The sequence below is a fragment of the Anastrepha ludens genome, chromosome 2, assembly GCF_028408465.1.
Source record: "Anastrepha ludens isolate Willacy chromosome 2, idAnaLude1.1, whole genome shotgun sequence".
Taxonomy (NCBI): Eukaryota; Metazoa; Arthropoda; class Insecta; order Diptera; family Tephritidae; genus Anastrepha; species Anastrepha ludens.
In genome coordinates, this window is record NC_071498.1 from 23,254,406 (window position 1) to 23,273,986 (window position 19,581).

General features: G+C 35.5%; 2 protein-coding genes across 5 annotated transcripts in view; one reads left to right on the forward strand and one right to left on the reverse strand.

Annotated features, from left to right (window-relative positions):
- Positions 1-1,200: 1,200 nt before the first annotated feature.
- LOC128871950 (myb-like protein Q) overlaps positions 1,201-19,581 on the reverse strand; it is a 31,346-nt gene continuing 12,965 nt past the window's right edge. The window contains exons 3-5 of the mRNA XM_054114191.1: positions 12,712-12,809; positions 5,307-5,516; positions 1,201-4,963 (exon numbers count right to left, since the gene is read on the reverse strand). Of these exons, the coding sequence (XP_053970166.1) occupies positions 4,033-4,963; positions 5,307-5,516; positions 12,712-12,809 (1,239 nt within the window). The 3' untranslated portion in view covers positions 1,201-4,032. The remainder of the gene's footprint in view (positions 4,964-5,306; positions 5,517-12,711; positions 12,810-19,581) is intronic.
- LOC128865333 (histone-arginine methyltransferase CARMER) lies at positions 5,624-10,393 on the forward strand. Of its 4 annotated transcripts, none has more exons than XM_054105548.1 (8): positions 5,624-5,831; positions 5,903-6,290; positions 6,346-6,849; positions 6,937-7,068; positions 7,132-7,334; positions 7,393-7,951; positions 8,020-8,433; positions 8,503-10,393. In XM_054105548.1, the coding sequence occupies exons 3-8, from the start codon at positions 6,540-6,542 to the stop codon at positions 8,589-8,591; spliced, it is 1,707 nt and encodes a 568-aa protein (XP_053961523.1). In that variant the 5' UTR covers positions 5,624-5,831; positions 5,903-6,290; positions 6,346-6,539; the 3' UTR covers positions 8,592-10,393. The 4 variants fall into 4 exon arrangements, with proteins under 4 accessions (XP_053961523.1, XP_053961539.1, XP_053961533.1 ...); XM_054105564.1 differs by having other exon boundaries at positions 5,903-6,186; XM_054105558.1 differs by lacking the exon at positions 5,903-6,290 and having other exon boundaries at positions 5,624-5,863.

A 19,581-nucleotide genomic window follows, 5' to 3' on the forward strand; every position in this document is an offset into this window, starting at 1 on the left:
CCGCTGTACGTCCAACGTCGAAGCCAGGGTCCCAGGTTTATTTTGTTGTGTTCAAATAAAAACCAAAATGTTCAACAAAACAAAAAAAAACAAAGTTTAGTTTTCGTTTTGGGCTTTTATCTTTAATTATAAATAACAATTGTTTATTAAATTTTAAAATGTAGGTATTGTATTTATAGTTTCAATAAACTCTATGTATGCATGCATGAATATAAGGGAAGTTGGGCGTGATTCTATGCAAGTGAGTGGCTTACATTTTTGTGTTCTTCGGGTTTTCCATAATTTTTCTTCTTGCTTTTGTATGTTGCTATTGTTATTGCGTTGTGAGTGTTTTTGTTTTTGTTTTTAATTATGCTTTCTTATGTCCTATGAAACTTTGTAAAAATATCACTTACAAATAGTTTTTGTAATTGCCAAAAATAAAATCAATAATAATAGAATTGTGTACAAGTGTTTGAAAATTATTGTTCAGGAGAGAGAAATATGAGAGAAGAGGTAAATCAATTTATTTGCGCAGCATTGATATACATACGTAGATATCGAAATGTATGCACAAATTATAATTTTTAAAATGTATTATATATATTTTTCAAGATACACGTACATACTTAGCATTAATGTTTGTCTTAATTTTTATAAACGAAAAATGATAGATTTCAAAATGAAGACAAATATACTCGTATTTATATACAATGGCCACTATCACGAATTTCATTTAAATCACGTTTACGATCAGATCAAAGGGAACACACACCCAGAGATAGCGCGATGATTTACGAAAAGTACGAAAAGTAAAGATAATTAAATACAAATATTCGTATATAAATTTTTGTATATATGTACATATGCACATATATAGTAAATATATATATATAAATGTATGTATGTATGCATATAAATTAGATCAAACGTTTTGAAAATACCGTTCATTGACAACAAAAGAAATACATTTGCCAAAAACGAGTACGTATGTAAGTATGCAATCTTTTTTGAATTTGAATTTGAAGTGAGTATAACTTAATAATATTCTAGTCAAATAAAACAATGTGATCGAAGTGAAAAACTATTCTTATCATCGAGTGTCATATTTTAAGTTGTCAATGAAATTCATAATAGCAGCTATACATATGCTAATTTTCATCCAATCGTAATTTTAGGTACAAAAAAGTGTTTAAAATTTTAAACAAAATGTATAACATACATATTTCGAATGAAGTACATATTAAATAATTTATTGTAAATTTAGATTTCTAAGCATTACATAAATTTGAACACTTCTTTTTAATTTCATTATCTTGCGAGAGTTCTACGTTTCTACAATTTGCGTTTCTTTTACTTGCTCGAACTGTCTTTTTGGAGGAGTTTTTTGGTAAAAAAAAACGAAGCGGTAGAATTAAAAAAATTGTGATACGTGGCATTTACTGTATGAAGTGTCTCGACTTTCACGTAAATTTTAATACAATAATTATATTTTCTCTAGATATGTTGATCACATAAACAGGTTTTCGGTATCTCCACCTCAACTCAAGTACTTGCTTAGAAACATACATACATATGCACATAACGCTCATTTGCTGCAAGAGTGTCATAATCCAATTTTTTTTTGTAATAACTATGCAGAAAGAACTACCAGCTCATCTTGTATGCTGTGTAAAAAATTCTTGCTGCTATCGATTAATAGTATCGCATTAGATTAAAATGTGTTGTTGTTGTAGCAGCAATGTACGAGGAGTGCTGCTGGAATAAAAATGCGTCTTTACTTTTACTTAAAGAGGCATAGGTGAAGTGGTTGAAGTACCAGACTGGTACACCCCAAGTAGCGTCGTTTTGATAGAGGCATAGTAAATTTAAAACTTTGAAGCCGTTTTTCTGGACATTTTGATTTTTTTGGATTATGACAGTTTTGCAGCAAATGAACAATGTGATTCTCAAGAGTTGAACATTTTTAAATTGCTCTTCGAGTATAAGATATTTGTTCTTGCTACTCCAAACTTCTTATGAGCATTTTTCCTTTCTTAAAAAGGCTATTTCCAGTCGCTACCTTAACCAGATCAGAATTTCAAGAATACATATTTAATACTTCTTCTCAGTTCAATACACATGCAGATGTAAATACCAGTGCAAAATATTCTACATATTATGACATAGAACTTTCCAATGTACGTATTTTTAAGATAATCAAAAGTCATTACGTATCACAAAAAAAAAGGAGAGAAAAAAAAAACGTAGTACATATTTTTCTCTTGTATTTGTCGTTGACATAACAGGATGAAGTATTGCGTATTGCTAGCACTGAAAACGTTTTGTTTATTTCTTTATACTTCAGCAAATGTTTAGCATTTGGAGTTAGCATTTGGTAAATAGTACAAGAGCAAACGTTGATTTTATAATTATGTTTTCAAGCGTGATAAATGAAAGTCCATTGAAATACCAACAAAAAATCAAATTTGAAAATGAGACTTTGATTTGTAGAATTTGTAGGTGAAGAAGGTTTCTTTAGGTACTACTTGTTTGTGTTTAGTTTATTTTGTTGTATTGTTGTATTACTTTGTGTGTATGCCGGCATAAACGTAGGTAGTTATTTCCACTAAACCCTTTTTTTACATTTAACCTAAAAATTAGTATTGATTTCTTGTCTCGTTTGCTTTCTTTTTCTTTTGTCTTGGTTTAACATTTTTCTATTTAACTGAATTTAAACATTTCCATTATGATTACTATGATTAATGTAAGTAATGCTTAAGTATCTATTATGAACTTATGCAACATACACACATATGTTTGTTGATTTGCCTATTAACATTGTCTATTTATAATACAGATACACACTTGTTTGCAACTTCAAAAGTATTTACTTTCACATATATTTAGATTGTTTTTTATGTAACTTTATTGTAACTTATTGTAACTTCGCTTTTCCTTGAACTGTGTCTGTATAGATGTCGCCGGTTAATATGGATAAATGGATAAAGGTAGAGTCACGCAAGGTCGAAATTCTTAATACTATACGTATTTATGTATATATTTTATTAATGTAAAGTTTTGTATGTATATATGTATGTATGTATATATATTTATATGTATGTAATAATAAAGAAAAATTTTTCTAATTCCATAAAATTAATCTATAGTGTAAAATTGCCGTTGTAGGCGGATCAAATGAATGATTAATCAAATAAGTAAAGGCAACAAAAAATAAACAATAACAAAAAAGCAAAATATTGTAAGTCATTTCTTAAATAAATAGAAAAAAAACATTTTATGATAAAAATTGCAGCAAATGTTAGCGAACATAGCCGATTTTGTGTTCATACAAATGTTCCTTGCTGTTGTGGTTATTGCGGCTGTTACATCGTCGTCCTCATGCTCATCATCGAGGCCAGCAATAGTTTATATTGCAAAGGGCACAGCCCTCATTTTGTTGTTTTGTGGTGTTGGTGCTTAAGGAAAGTATTCTGTTGGCAGCGACGTTCGCATACAGGCGTCCGGTTCAGCGCTTGAGGCAGCAATGGTCAGCAAATGATTGTTATTAGTGCTGTTGCTGTTATTGGCAGTTGCAACAACTTTCATTTGTTGCTGTTGTAATTTACTCTCTACATCCGTGTTTATATCATAGTTATGGTTGCTAGACAGCGGAGTATGGACAATATTGCTGCCATTGGCAGTGTTGTGGTTGTTGTTGTTGTTGCTAGCAGAAATTTTACTTAAATTATTTGGTGGCTTTACAATAACGGAGGTGGCCACGGCAGTTGCTGGTGCGGAAGCTGCCAAATACTTGTATTTGTGGGTAGCAATTCTGTTGCTGTTATGGCCAATATTATAGTTGTTGCTTGTTCGCTTGTACTTTGTATTTGAATAGTTTGACGCAACCAGCATCTCTGTGTTCCCAGGGTCCATTTTATGCATTGATAATGACTTTGATTTCGCTCTCGCTGCCAGTTCTGTCGTTGTTGTCGAAATCATTTTCGCTGTTCCTATCGCTGTCGCTGTCGCCGTCGCCGCCGTTTCCGCCGCCGCCGACGTTTTGGGCCTTTTTCAGTCACCGAATCGGCTGCATGCTTTCTTCCACCTGCACTGGGTGCACCATTGATCACGGCGTTCCATACCATATACTTTACGGCATTTTTTGTTCTCGCCTCGAGTTCGTCTATTTGGTGAGTTCGGTGAGTGTTTAGTTGTCGTGGCGGCAGCTACATGTTGTGAATGCTGTTGCTGGTTATGATGAGACGTCTGTTGATGATGTTGTGGATTATGGTTTACGTGGGCTGTAGGGAGTGTCACTATAGTTCCGGCAGCGCTGGAGTGCGTCGTTTGTTGGTGGCCATGAATGTGCTGTAGTTGCGGTTGCGGTTGTGGTTGTTGCTGCTGGTTGCTTGGATAATTTGGCGTAATTGTTACTGCCGGTACTTGGTGTTGTTGTTGCTGACTGTGATGAGCACCACTATGATGTGCCGTCACCGTGACATTTTGTTGGGACAATTGCTGAAGCATATTGTTGGCACTGCTATTGTTGTGTACGATGGAACTGCTTTGATTGTTACATGCGTTGCCATTGGCGCTGCTATTGCCATTACTGCTAATGCACGCATTCGGACTGCTGCTGTAATTATGATGGTACGTTGGCGATGGATATGGCGCGGTCGACTGGGACGGACGTGGCGATGATCGAGCGTGTTTAATATACTGTGGCTGCGGCTGCTGTTGAAGTTGCTGACTTGAGTTTGTTGTCACCGCTGAAGTGGCGGTTTGCGGAGCTAATACTACCGGTACTGAGGATGACTGCCAGTAGTTGTGGTGAGTTAGCGATGAAGTCGATATGCAATTGTTCTGCATTTGATGGTTATTTTGGCTGTTGCTACTATTGCTATTTGTAATAAAAGTGCCGCCGTGAAATACCGTCTTTCCGTTTATTAGATTTTGACCCTGACTTTGTTGAATCTGTTGCTGTTGATTGACACGTCCTTGCCTGTGAGAGAATGAAATCAATGTCATTATTTGTTTACCATTGAACGTGCGATTAAGTGAGGTTATGTTGTTTATTATACGTTCTGAGCCAATTGATAAAAGATTTGCAAAGCTAAATATCGCACGCTAACCTCTAACGCGACTCAACACTAAATATATTTAATTTTAGGCCGATCATATATACATACATATATTATAGGGTTTTATTACTACTTCATGACATTTTTTTCTATAGATCAGTTGCAACATAAATATGTCCGCGCTTCTTTATAAGTTTAATGTGTGGCACATGCATACTTCTATTACACATTAGTGTATCTACTTTCGCAATATAGAAAACTCACTTATAATTTCCCACTATTTTTCTTTGGTATTCAGGATCTTCGTGTGGTGGCCGTGCCATGTCGCGGTGGCTGAGTGTGGGAGGTGATGTAGGGCTCGGTGTTTTACTATCTTCCTCCTCGTCTTCAATTTCCGTATAGTAGAATTCCTCCTCATGGTCATTTTCGCTGCATGATTCATCGTAATCTGCGGAGCGACGCGCTTTTTTATTACTTTAAATAAATAAAAAACATATATGTGTGATATATTAATTAATATATTTTTTCCTTTTTCAAATTGTATGTTATTTTTGTCACTGTTGAAGCAATGCTAAAAATCTATTACAAAACTATGCAACCCTTCTTTTCAATGGCGAGCACGAGCACGTGTGCTAAAAAGAGATGACAAGATATGTATGAAAGCAAAGAACGGATGTAGTAGAGCAGCTCGCAGGTATCGTTGCACCAACGGTGAGGAATGAAATGACGCGATTCTTGATTGCTGGCATTCGTGTAGTTGATTTGTGGCCGTGTGGTGCTGTTGTCAAAGTGAAGTTCTTATTTTTTGCAAATATATTGTAGTAAGGAATAAATATATAATGCTAATAAAATCATTTCAGGATATTAAAAACTTCTTGAAGTATTCTGAAAGAATGGGAAGGTGGTTCATGTTAAAATAATTGCTGGCAATTTAATAAGAGTAATCTAAAACGTGTTCGCAACAAAGAAACCTCAAGCGAAGAAGAAGAAGACAAAACGGCATTAATCGAAAGACGCCCGACAAAGCGGTGGAAGTAGCAAACAAAGCGAATCAATAGTAAATTGACAAAGGAATAATCCATTGGAAATAATAATAAAACCAAATTGTCGCGCGTTTGTTGTGAATTTTATGGAGAAATATTAAGTAATTTGCCAGCGAAAACATTAACTCTAACCCCGGACTAAATACATTAGTACCAAAATCTACTGCACTTATTAATATTAAAGGAACATTTCGTTAAGAATCAAGTATATATTCGAGTAATTGCATCGGTTTACTGTGAACTCTTTTCTCTGGTTTTAGAGCCCTGCACGAGTGTAAATGCAATATATAATCAACTTAGCTCAAAAGCATATATTTGGTGGAATAAATCCAAAAGCACGCTTGTTAGGTAATAAATTCGTCAAAGCCAGTAAAGTCAATTACTAGTAGGCAAGGGAAGACATTTTAAGCATCATTAAGCAAAGAAGGATAAGCGGCTGTGTTTAAGAGTAAAGATGTCAACTAATATCAATAACGTTGTTCATGAACGAGTTGAACGCAATAATTCCTCTTCATCCCTGTGTACATTGAATAGCAGCGGTCATAGTAAACACAACAGTGGGGTATTTACAGTATCTAACGTTTGTGGTACCAGCGGTGGCGGCAACGGGGGTCTTAGTGCAGACGGCACTTGCAGCTTTAATGGAGTAGTAATTAGCGAAGTTGTAGATGAGACGAATCTTAAATTTAGTTGCAAGTATAAGAACAGTTGCAGTTTGCTATGCATTTATGATCCTCAAGGAGTGCTGTTAAAAATTACTCTAGGTTAGTATGAGAAGTTGTTCGAATGACAAAAACAAAAAATATAAAAATTATTTCCTCAAAATATATTACATTCCTTGAATTTTTTAGATAACGACACTTCGAATGTCCTTAAAGAGTATTTGCTTACTTATGATACGGATGCCGCCCAAATAGGCCGTCAAACCTATGCGCTTTCTCTGGATAGCGACAACTTGGTTTTTCGCTTTACATCTGTCTATGGTAAGTCAATTTAAATAAATGATAACCCTATATGTCAAGCTATCAATCTATTTCGTTTTGCAGAACAGCAACGGTTTCGAAAACTAGTCGATAGTGTAAAACATCTTCGACCAAAATCAGTATTTTCACAACGAACTGAAGAGTCTTCCGCTTCACAGTATTTCCAATTTTATGGCTATTTATCGCAGCAACAAAATATGATGCAAGATTACGTTCGAACGAGCACATACCAGCGCGCCATACTTGGGAATTCAATTGACTTTCACGTAAGACCTTATTGCATTTTGATGTATGTACGCCAATAATAACTTTACGCTTGTACAGAACAAAATAGTGTTGGACGTTGGAGCTGGATCAGGAATTCTTTCGTTCTTTGCTGTTCAAGCGGGAGCTGCGAAAGTCTACGCTATTGAAGCATCTAATATGGCACAATACGCACAGCAATTGGTAGATTCAAACAATGTCCAAGATAAAATTTTTGTGATGCCCGGTAAAATAGAAGAAATAGATATTCCTGAAATGGTTGATGTAATCATATCAGAGCCAATGGGATATATGCTCTATAACGAACGCATGCTGGAAACGTATTTGCATGCCAGAAAGTGGCTGAAACCGAACGGCAAAATGTTTCCTACCCACGGTGACTTGCACATTGCCCCATTCTCTGATGAATCACTCTATTCGGAACAGTACAATAAAGCCAACTTTTGGTATCAGTCTGCGTTCCATGGGGTCGATTTAACTACGCTTCATAAAGAAGGAATGAAGGAGTACTTTCGACAGCCTATTGTCGATACGTTTGACATACGCATTTGCATGGCAAAATCTGTACGCCACGTTTGTGACTTTCTCCGTGATAATGAGAATGACTTACACAATATAGGTATGCAAACTATAAAGAATGCTGCTGTACTACCAAATATTTAATTTCATTTGCTGCTTCATTTTCAGATATACCACTCCAGTTTCATATTTTGCAAACCGGCATCTGCCATGGACTCGCTTTTTGGTTTGATGTTGAGTTTTGTGGCTCTAGCCAGCAGGTTTGGCTTTCCACGTCGCCAACAGCACCACTGACTCACTGGTATCAAGTGCGTTGTCTATTGCCCATGCCGATTTTTATTAAACAAGGCCAACTTTTAACCGGGCGTGTGTTGCTTGAAGCTAATCGACGACAATCTTATGATGTGACGATTGACTTACATATAGAAGGAACATTGATATCCTCAAGCAATACGTTGGATTTGAAAAATCCTTACTTTAGATACACAGGTGCACCGGTGCAGGCACCACCAGGAACTAGCACCCAAAGCCCTTCTGAGCAATACTGGTCACAATTAGACACCACCCAGGGAGCTCGAAGTGGTAAGTTTTTGCGCTTATAAATGTGTTTTGTTTGTTTTTGTTTTTGCTAATAACACTGAATTATTTTAGCAAGCAATTTACCGAATGGCATAACTGTTAATGGACTTTCGGAAACTTCAATGGACATCACACACACGCTTATGAATCCTCACAACTAAATTAAGTAGTTCAAGGCACTTTCGAATTGTGTAAAAACATGGTCAATTTTTTATTGAAACTATTCGATTATGGCTACACGACCATCCGGAAAAGATAACATTTAAATGTCAAGGTGAAATCGTTTAAAACCAATATTTATTTATTTTTTTGATAGATTTAATGCTCGTTTGGATTTGGTACACACACAAACACAAATGATTTTAAAGAAATGGACGAAGATAGAGTATTTTTTTTTAAATCAGTGATTTTGTGGTGCGTGGTGGTTTTCGCCAGGATGTATTTGTAAGAAAAGAATTTATTTAACCTCGAAATGTTTTTTGTAAATTAGTACAGACGGCTCTACAGAATATACATATACAAATGACTCACTCATATACACATATGTTTTCAGTGCAAACTGATAATACACCAACATACAGAAACCGTAACTAGTAATAGGAAGCTATTGAAGCGATTGGCACTGTAAGCTAAACTTTAAGAAACAATCATGGCAGACTAACAATGTATAGATGTTGTGTTTCTTTAGTAGTAAACATACAGTAAATAGAATGTGTATTGAATAATTTAAATTTAAATATAATAATAAACCACGTAGCTTAAGTGCAAAAAAACGGAGTAACGCGATTGTATTCACGTAGCAATGCAATTTTCAAGATGTTTTACTGTATAACCAAGAGAAATGTTTTATTACCCCAGATATATACATATAAAACGCTTGGCAAGCCTGCTTCTACATATACTGATTTACAGTTACAATAGAAGAGAAGTAAACATTATTGTCAAAGTAAAACTGATTAGCGAAAACAAAAAAACAAAAGCATTTACCTTACGTCTAACAAATACCGAGACTGCAGCCGTTCAGGTCTTGCATTTGAAATGTAACTTAATTTTTTAAATTCACTTTAGTTCCCTTTGCTGTACTCCTATCGTTTGCTAGTTACGCTTGGCATTCAAAATAACTTATTTATATGAAATCGAAGTATGTTACTTTACATTAAGCCTATCCATAAGTTTCTATTAGTTAGATTTTTAATTTTGTGTAAGACTAAAGTGGAAGCCAATTTTTGTGCTTTTTGTATTTAGTATTTAGTTATACATATTAGCACTAAATACATAAACGCGTATTAACTGTACTCCTTAATGTAGGCTGTAGTTCATAGTTCCTAGTTATAAGCGTTGTAAGCATCTACATCCATTTAATATAAATATAAATATTAAGAACGCCAGCGGGCTCTCATTTTCTAGCATGCGACTTATCGCAATGTTGTGCTTGCTGAAATTTATAATATTTGCCACTATTTATGTATTTATGCAATGCAAACCTCTTTCATATCGTTTGAACGAATTAAAATAACTTGTATACTGTTCCTTTCACCTTTTTTTGTTAGCAGTAGGCATTTCTATTTCTCCGTCTCTTATTATAGAACATCGTCCTAATTTTTAGTTACATTTAATTAAGGAGATTATTATGTTAATTTTCTAACGGGAGCGAAACGACATCTTGAGCAACACATTTACTATTTAAATATAGATAAAAATATTGTATCCAAATGTTAAAAGTACATTATTTTATTTTGATTGTCATTGCATTAAGTGATGGATGCAATTTCGCAATCTAGTTAGACATTTCATTTGTTTGCAAAAGCTGAAGTTATATTATTGTATAACCATTTGATGTAAAAGTATATGATAGAGGATGATATTGAAGAATAAAGTTCGCTTCGTATTAGTGTGTAGAGTTAAAAAATATATACCTAAAATTATAACGCGGAAATAGATCTGTATGAAAAAACAAAATCAATTAATGTGTGTCATTTTTTGGGTATGTTGCTGGAGATTTTTAAATGCATATTAAGCAACTTGCGCCTACTTATGCTTAAAAAACAAAAAAAAACAACAAAAACAAAATTGAAACGCTGTTATCTTTCGATTTGTAATTCAGGGCAATGCCTATTAAAAACGGTAGCTTCCTGAAGTGCAAGACAAGGGTAGGAAACCTTGGCCTCCAAATAAATACAAATGTGCATCTGTATGTGCGTAACACTCGCCGTCACGAATGCTCATCACAAATACGAGTGCACTCGTTTGCGCAAATACTTGGCTAATCATATAGAGCCGTTGTTGGTGATTTGCCATTTTTCATATTAGGCACATTTTAGGTACATAATAAAACATGTAGCTATGGTGCAACTATATACTATGTATATGCATGTGTATGTATGTGTGTATGTACATACATAGGTATGTGTACCTGGCCCAGATTTTCACATCAGCGCAAATGAATCTAAATGTAGAAACGAGTCGAGAGATAGACGAATGACAAAGAATTCGCCTCTGCAGTTGTTCTTGTTGTTGCTGTTGCCGTTGCCGCTGTCGCTGCTGTCGGTGGTTGCGGTGGTCGTGATGGCGGTGCCATCGATGTGCTTGTGAATTGCAACGACTGTGGCGCGCATTTGCCCACTTGTGCCATTTAGCTTGCACTTTGCTTGGCTCACTGTGTCAAGGTGATTGGCGTGAGTGTTTCCTTGGTTAAAGTTAGCAGCGAAAAAACGACGTTCACATTTACTCAAGGACTTTTCATTTGTAACAGTTTTTCCTTCCAACTGCTTTTATTTACCAAACTTAAATTGGAAACTAAATTAGTGTATTTTTTAAAATGCTTATCACTTTAGATATAACCATTGCAGGAATTTTTCTAAGATCAACAGATAGGTCATTAATTTAGAGATGCATAAATGCAGTAGATTTCAATAATTTAAAATTTTTTCAACATGAAATGCTGATGTTGCAACAGTAAAAAAGTTTCTCAACAAATGTTTGTGAATTGCATAAATCCCGAATCGTCTGCTGCGACGATAAGTGGATTTGTAGGGCTAAACTATTAGTTGATGCGTCAACAACACGTCTTAGTAAGTGAAGATAAGTGGTCCAAATAAATTCGACGGCGCTGAAAAGGTTTCCATGATAGTCGATTTTACGTTACTGGCACGACTTGGATTTACTATATATCCGGCCAAGGCAACACTCTAGCAGCACTGCCCGTTGATGTATGCGGAATGTTAATCTTAACAAAGTGAGGCATACACATTTAAATGGACCGGGAGTGATAGTATGTGTCACGTCCTATGCACTACCGGTAAATGCCTTCACAACGACTTCTGCCGTACAACAGTAAAATACAGTAGCAAATTAAAACATGATCTGCAGATGCTTTTTCACTCTTGCTTCGAGTTCTTCTTCTTCTTAATTGGCGCGATAACCGCTTACGCGATTTTGGCCGAGTTTAACAAAGCGCGCCAGTCGTTTCTTTCTCGTGCTAACCGGCGCCAATTGGACACACCAAGTGAAGCCAAGTCCTTCTCCACCTGATCTTTCCAACGCAGAGGAGGCCTTCCTCTTCCTCTACTACCACCAGCTGGTACCGCATCGAATACTTTCAAAGCCGGAGCGTTTGTATCCATTCGGACGACATGACCCAGCCAACGAAGCCGCTGGATCTTTATTCGCTGCGCTATGTCTATGTCGTCGTAAAGCTCATACAGCTCATCGTTCCATCGCCTGCGATATTCGCCGTTGCCAACGTGCAAAGGTCCAAAAATCTTACGCAGAATCTTTCTCTCGAACACTCCAACCGTCGCTTGCTTCGAGTTCACTATCTTGTAAATATCGCAATAGACCAAGGGAGATTAGCTGGCACCAAACCATGCGAGGTCGAGGTGCAAGCCTCCAATAAATCTAAATCTTATCCAAATTTCGTAATGGATCTATGCGCTTCCCAAGAAAATATATAAATATATACATACATATGTATATATAATTGTCGCTTAGATCCTTTTTGGGTGTTTGGGCGAGCTCCTTCTCCTAATTGTGTACTGTGTCTCCATGTTGTTCACCAAATGGAAGGGCCTACAGTTTCATGTGGCCTTCGAACGGCAGATGGTTTTTGTGAGGATCTTTTTCATGGCAGCAATTCATTCGGAGGTTTGCCATTGCTTGCCGAGGGGCGACCGCTATTAGAGAAAACCTTTTCTATCATCTTGTGCTTTATACCCGCCACGGGTTTTGAAACCGGGTCTTACTAAATGTCTATGTAATTGTATAAAACCAAGGCTCACTTACCCTAAATGAACATTCCTTATGTGTCTCTCGATCTTCTTGGGTGTGTGCTCTATGTGTTTGCAGCCTTTCCAGGTACATCTGAATCTGGATTTGTTTGTCTGTAAAGAGAAGAAGAATTAAGATTAACAATTGCTTACCAACGTAAATAATTATAAGAAAATTTAGAATACAAATTTAAATGTTTAAAACTTAACGAAATTCTTTTCCCCAATTGCATAACTACTAAGCACATATTTATGTAAATATAAGTTTGCCTACTTTTAGGCTGGTATGTCGTATTTGTCTGTGTCGATCCCGCATTCCTATTTATTCTCCAAAGCTCGCTCCAAAGTGTTTATGAAAATGGGTATTACTCAATGAATTGGTAGTAGAATTCTAATGTTGATTTCTTAATCGATTTATTACTTGTAACATTCACCGTTGCCATTAATATTTCGATATCAGCATTGCGCGCGCAAACAAGTCGTATAGTCAGCCTACAAAGGACCGCCAAGAGAAATCTCCAACTGACGGCGTGCCGGTTCTAACTATGAATGTGTTAGTGCGCCATGAGAAAATACCGCTAGCCGGAATGATAACACGAAAGGCGATGCAAAAATCGCGACTCCAAAACGAGTCCATCATGTACATTCCTTTGTATATATATATGTATGTAAGTACGTACGTATGTATGTATGTATTTATGTTTGTATGTACTCGTATGTACAGCATGAAAGTGGGTGAGGTTGAAGAGCTGACCAAGTGGTGCGAGGTGACCGATTGCTTCAGACCGATTAGCCGGCAGGGCAAGTTTGGTTGGGAAGAGTGCAGTGCATGTGCAATATTAATATTTTGGCGTATCCTTGTAACGGTACGTATGTACGCATAAGTTGATAAAAAAGCATGCAGGCATACGAGGACGAAAACGAAAACGGGAACGAGGACAAGTATGCCAAGGAGAAGATTCAACACTAAAACGGCGAATAGCAAGCAGAGCGTACATACATACATAAGCATATACATATGTATTTTGATGCACACTATTTGCGTGCGCCAAATAAAATACATAGATCTTTTACTAGGTCAATTGCATTATGGACCATATACATACAAATGTATACACTATATACATATGTATATGCACATATGTACTTATAGGTATATATATTTCTGCATACAACATATATATATTATATACATATTATATTTGCTTGAAATTATTTAAAAGTTGTGAGACAACTTAAATTTGTGCTCTTCTATTTCAATTTTAGTTATAGCAGAATTTTCTGTTTATGAAAATGTTTTTTTCAAATGAGAAAACATCCTAAAAAATGTATTATGGTATAGTATTTATTTATGTATGTATCTACACACAGAAATGTGGACAACTATCAATGCATCGATATATTTATGCATACAAACATCAAAAGTCAACTCTCTTCATGCCTTTTCCCCCTGACATACAATATATTTTGTCATATGGGCAGATTATGTTCTTACAGATGTATGTATGTATGTATGTATTTCTGTATATCCTCTTTTTTCAAATTGATTAGCTTAAGGAGAGTGTGAGCCAGTTATTGACGGGGAAAATGAGAGGCGAAGGTGAGTTATGACCCTGGAGCTGTTGAGCATTGATGCTCCAACAAATATTGATTTTAGCTTGGTAAGCTCGCATGGGCTCGTGCTGGTGGAATAATCTACTACTATGTGATGTGGTCGGCTGATTAATGCCAGATTTTTAAGAAATAAACAAGAAGCGTCATCATTAAAATTTTCTGAAAGGTACATACATAATTTAAATTAATTTAAATTTTTAATTTGGTAAAATGAAATCAATGTTTTTTTCCAATTTCCTCTATTTTGAATTTCAAAGCTCCACTCAATGATTAGCTTTCTCCCTAAACTTTGAATTGTTTTTGACCAAAAGTTGTTTGTGGGGCAATCTTGTAGCGTCATATTAAAATAATGTTTTAAAAATGTATATAAGGTTCAATGTATTTAAATGATAATTCCGAGAGTTAGTTTCTAAGAAAATACAAAAAGATGGCGTATGTGTGGGGCAGATGAAAAAACCTCTTTAAAAAAATATAATTGAATTTTGTCAACTTCTTCGAATATCCCAAATTCCCTCAAAGGTAAGTGCAAAATGGAAATAGTTTTTAGCCTCGCACTAGAGCGATAGAGTGTTATGCGGCGCAGCTATGGGGCTTTTCATTATCCGACTGACTTCTTTCTCTTTCCAAAACTGAAATTACTATTTCCAGGCATCTCTTTCAAACGGCAGAAAGCATAAAAGATAATTCAGAGTTGAAGTCGATACAGAAAAATGCGTTTGATGAATATTTTCATAATTGGTTTATTCTTTTGCATAAATGTATTATTTTGGAATGGGTGCACTTTGAAGGCGACACAATAAATTGAATGAAAAATAAATATTTTGTTTTTTATTGACCAACTTCCTGGAACACAAGCATACATATGTATGTGTGTGCAAGCCCGTCCAACATAATTGCACGAACCAATCCAGTGAACGCAACAGAAATAAAGATACTGTCAAAAATAGGTCAAAGTATAAACAAACACAAGTACATACATGCTGCGAGAGTAAATACCGATAGATATTTATAACGAATATGGAGTTATCAATTAATGTGTTGCGCAGTGGCCAGGATGTCAGGCACAGAGTTCCCAAGTTCCGTTGAAGAGAGTTGCTTGATAAACATAACTGAGTAGATAAATTGAGGGTGAGAGTGTTGTTCGTTAGTTGTAAGTTGTATGCGAGTATAAACTGATGTGTTGCTTTCCCTTTCACTAAGTAATGAGAGATGAATTGAAAGAGATGGATTTGTATTTGGGAGCACACCAGATAAGAGCAAACTATTCTGGTAAGAGCTGCTAAAGGACAAACGATTAAGAGAGAATAAACGAAAGAAATTAGGTCACCGGGGAAAATGAAACCATGACTAACTTTACGTTTATTGCATACATACATATGTATGTGCAATACTCCATGAAAAGTGAAAATTGCAAAATTCTTAAGTTACTAACGGAGTCATTTCTAGTGCTGTGGAATTTACAGTGCCTTGAGTTTCCGTGATAAGATAAGATTAAGAGAAACTAGGAGCACTTTTGAGGTCGTTTTAAAGTTTTATTTATTCGAAGCGTTATACTCAAAATTTTGTATACATATGTAGTATATGAGTGTGTCAAAGGTTGGTCTACCGAAATTTTGTACAATGGAAGTACGAGTATGCAGAATGTTAGTATGTATCATTTGAAAGCATGGAGTTCTTTTTAGCCCATAGTGACGCGAAGGTTAAACTTTTAAAGTGCTGTAGGGAGAAAAATCATTTTGTATCTCGTCGTTATACATATACGACATACATGCACATACATAGAGATACACACGCACATACGTATACTTATTGCATATGTATGTATATAATTTAATAGGGGGTAAAGTTTATCGAAACTTATAACTTCTCTTCAACAACAATTGCGCATATTTTGCCGCAAAAGAAACTCTTTTTGTGCATAATCCTGCTCTTACTCCGGGAGTGCGGAGTTTACCTCACCTCAAATTGTGTATCTGCCATGCAAAGCAAAACCATACTTAATGCGAAAATTATGAGTCACAATAACCAAGTACATTAAAAAACATTTGGCCTCTTTCCCAGTGGTATGCGTGTAAATAGAAACGCATAACTCCTTGTATGTATAAATATGTGTACTTATTATACCTACACAAATACGATTACTGCCCTCAGACATGGGAAAATAGAGTTTTGAAAAACTTTTGAATAATTTTCATAATTCTAGGTTAGGTTATTGGGTTAGTTATTTATTGTTTTGTTCTATGTAATTATTCTATTCTAATGAAGGCAAGTACATACCTATGCAAGTATAATTAGTTTATATATACATACATACATATATAACTGGCGCGTACACCCTTTTTGGGTGTTAAGATTCTGAAAAAAGAAATTAAAAACTAGTTTTTAAATCTAATATTGAAATACTTCCATCTGCATTTATGCGTATGTATATGTGAACATACATTAAGGCACCTTTCTGGTCTAGAGACGTGAAGTTTGAAAATTGAAGAAAAACAATCAGTATCAATTGAAAATCGTTTTTATTCATTAGATCAAAAAACATTTTTTTTTCGATGACAATAATAAGAAAAATTGCTTCCCCTGACGTAACACTGGCATAACTGATTGGGCTGCTCAGGTACGTCTGAAAAAAAAAACAATTCGGTCGATTATTCATCAGGAGATATGCCGCTATGGTGGGTAGCACATTTACAAAAAAAAAAAAAATTTTCTAAATATTTTATCTGTTTTTTGGAAGCACAAAAAAATAACGATTTTTTTCAAGTTCTCGCTCTTAAAAAAATAGAAAAACTGATTATAAAATTATAATTCTGCTACCCGTGAGAGCCACAAGTCTACTCAATAACATATTAAAAATTCAAATCAATCGGTTCAGTACTTTTTGAGAAATTACCAACGCCAACTCGGAAAAAATAGATTCGAGAAAAATACGGTTAACGCGCTTATACCTAGGCGTCGTACTCCAAACCGTCTCACTGTAACGTCTAAAATACAACGAATTTCAATATAAAAATTTGAAAGTATATTTTTGAAAGTATAAACTATTTATAAACATAATATGAAAAAAAAAATCGATTTTTTCGAAATTCTAGACCTTGTGCCTTAAATAAATTAATACATACTACATATGTATTGTTCTATTTGAAAAATAATCCTTTTGAAATAAATTTCCCTGTGCGCGATTATTGTGTGCTTTCCTCGTTAAAAAAAACAAAACAGGGAAGTATCTTTTGCCCAACTTCTATTCGACTTTGATTTCTTCTTATCATGACCGACTTGAGAGTACATAAATTCATAAGCAATATATTAAATGTGATAAATGTTACATTTTCCTTGCTGCGAAGCCTCGCTCTACCAACAAGTTACCTGCTCTAGGCAACATTGCCCGAAGATATTTGGTATGTTGGACATCTGCTGCGGTGCAAGTGGCGCCACGAGCGTTAAATATAGCGAAAGAATAAAGTAAGAAAATCATGAACTGTAAAGCAAAATGAAGAAATGCGAAAAATGCAGCACTTGGGTAAGTAAAATTAATAAAACTTTTTACATTGCAATTGCAATTGCCATTGATGTGGGGTGGAGAAAAGAAACTAAGGAAATATAAAATTGGCGCAAGCATGTAATCGACAACAAAGCTGCTGACCTAAATATTCAGTTAGTAAAAGTGCAGTAGGTTAGCACTCATAAATGCTACAGATTTTTCCATAAAACTACTTATACATAGTTCTGCACTAGCTGTAGTATGTGAACGCACAAGTGCTTTGGATTGGCGAAAGCAGGAGAACTTCGCACCCCAGCTAATGCATACTACTCAACACATCACTACCTTCCTTTGAATTCGTTGGCCCAGTGAAGTGAAGTGAGGTAAGAATAAAATGCAATATAAAACTCTTTCAAGTAGGAAAAAATTTTAATAGGACACAATTTCAATTGGTGCGATTAGCAATCCAAAGTTAACCCATAGCCAAATATTTATTGCAAGGACTAAACTTTTAATTACTGCAATGAAGAGTGAATATTTGAGGCATCATTTTAATTTCCTTTGTATATTAGCGTAGAAAATAAACTATAAAGAAATGGTGCTGTTGGTTTGCTGCGGAGTCGCGGGTCGGCACGAGTCTAAGCCATATATGTACATACATATGTACATTTGCGAAGGACGAAATTGTGTTAGCATTGAATTGAGAGTGATGCTGTCCGCTTCTGGTTTGACCTCGTTTTGCAGCTTTAGTTGCAAGTGCCACAGCCAAAATAATGCAATGCTTGCAAGAGCAGCCAAATATGTGCTGGCACAACGCAAGGCTTCGCATAGCATTCGTAGATATGCTTATGTTTTATGCTATATGCATTTATATACTTAGTGTGCACCAACACATCTATGATACTTGTATGTACTACCCACAATACGTAGATATGCTTATGTTTTATGCTATATGCATTTATATACTTAGTGTGCACCAACACATCTATGATACTTGTATGTACTGCGAACTGTTGTGGGAAATGCACTCCTACATGCATGCACATACATATGTGTGTATGTATGTGTGCTTATATGCATTTGAATGCTTGTATTGTGAGAAACGAGTTATAGCGGTTGGGTATGTATATAAATGAGTACATATAAAATCCTTTTTATGCTATGCTCAAGGTAAATTACGGTAAATGAAAGCGGGTCAAGCCTTGCAAAGGTCCTATAGAAGTGGGGGACGCCTGTACAGAGCATGCGGAACAAGGCGAAAAAGTTAGAAGCAGCAACGCGCAAGTGACACAAGGACAATCAATTTCTATGCAAGTAAATTTAACAACAAAAAAACGTAATCGACATTGTTGCTGCATATGTGTGGGAGGGAGATGTGTAAGTGCAGGTGACTGAAGCTGCGGGTGCTGGGCATTTACTTAAAATTTTATTCAGCAAATTCGGTCAAGGTGAATTCAAAAAACATTACGCATGTAATTGTGGATGCTTGAATGTGTAAGTGTGTGTGCATAAAATATGTTGCCGTGATCAAGGATGTTCAGCTAAGGCGATAAAGCAACATTTCGCAATGCCATTCAATTTTTTCATGATTGTCAAGAGGATGACCATTCATGAAGACATTATTTTGCTCAATAGCCTTTTAATATAATATAATATATTACTATATATTCACTTTTATTATGTTTTTTTTTTGTTTGGTGTGAAATCCATTGTGGCATCGATGTGGAAATCTGAAATCGCTGCACTAAATATTGTGTAAGCCACTACTGTAATAGAACTTAAAAATTTAAC

What these genes read in the sequence shown, in the direction of transcription:
- LOC128865333 (XM_054105558.1), top strand. Translation starts at nt 6,540, where the DNA reads ATGTCAACTAATATCAATAACGTTGTTCATGAACGAGTTGAACGCAAT. An exon ending in GCTGTTAAAAATTACTCTAG is followed by an intron (nt 6,850 to 6,936) that starts GTTAGTATGAGA and finishes TGAATTTTTTAG; the next exon opens with ATAACGACACTTCGAATGTC. An exon ending in CACCCAGGGAGCTCGAAGTG is followed by an intron (nt 8,434 to 8,502) that starts GTAAGTTTTTGC and finishes GAATTATTTTAG; the next exon opens with CAAGCAATTTACCGAATGGC.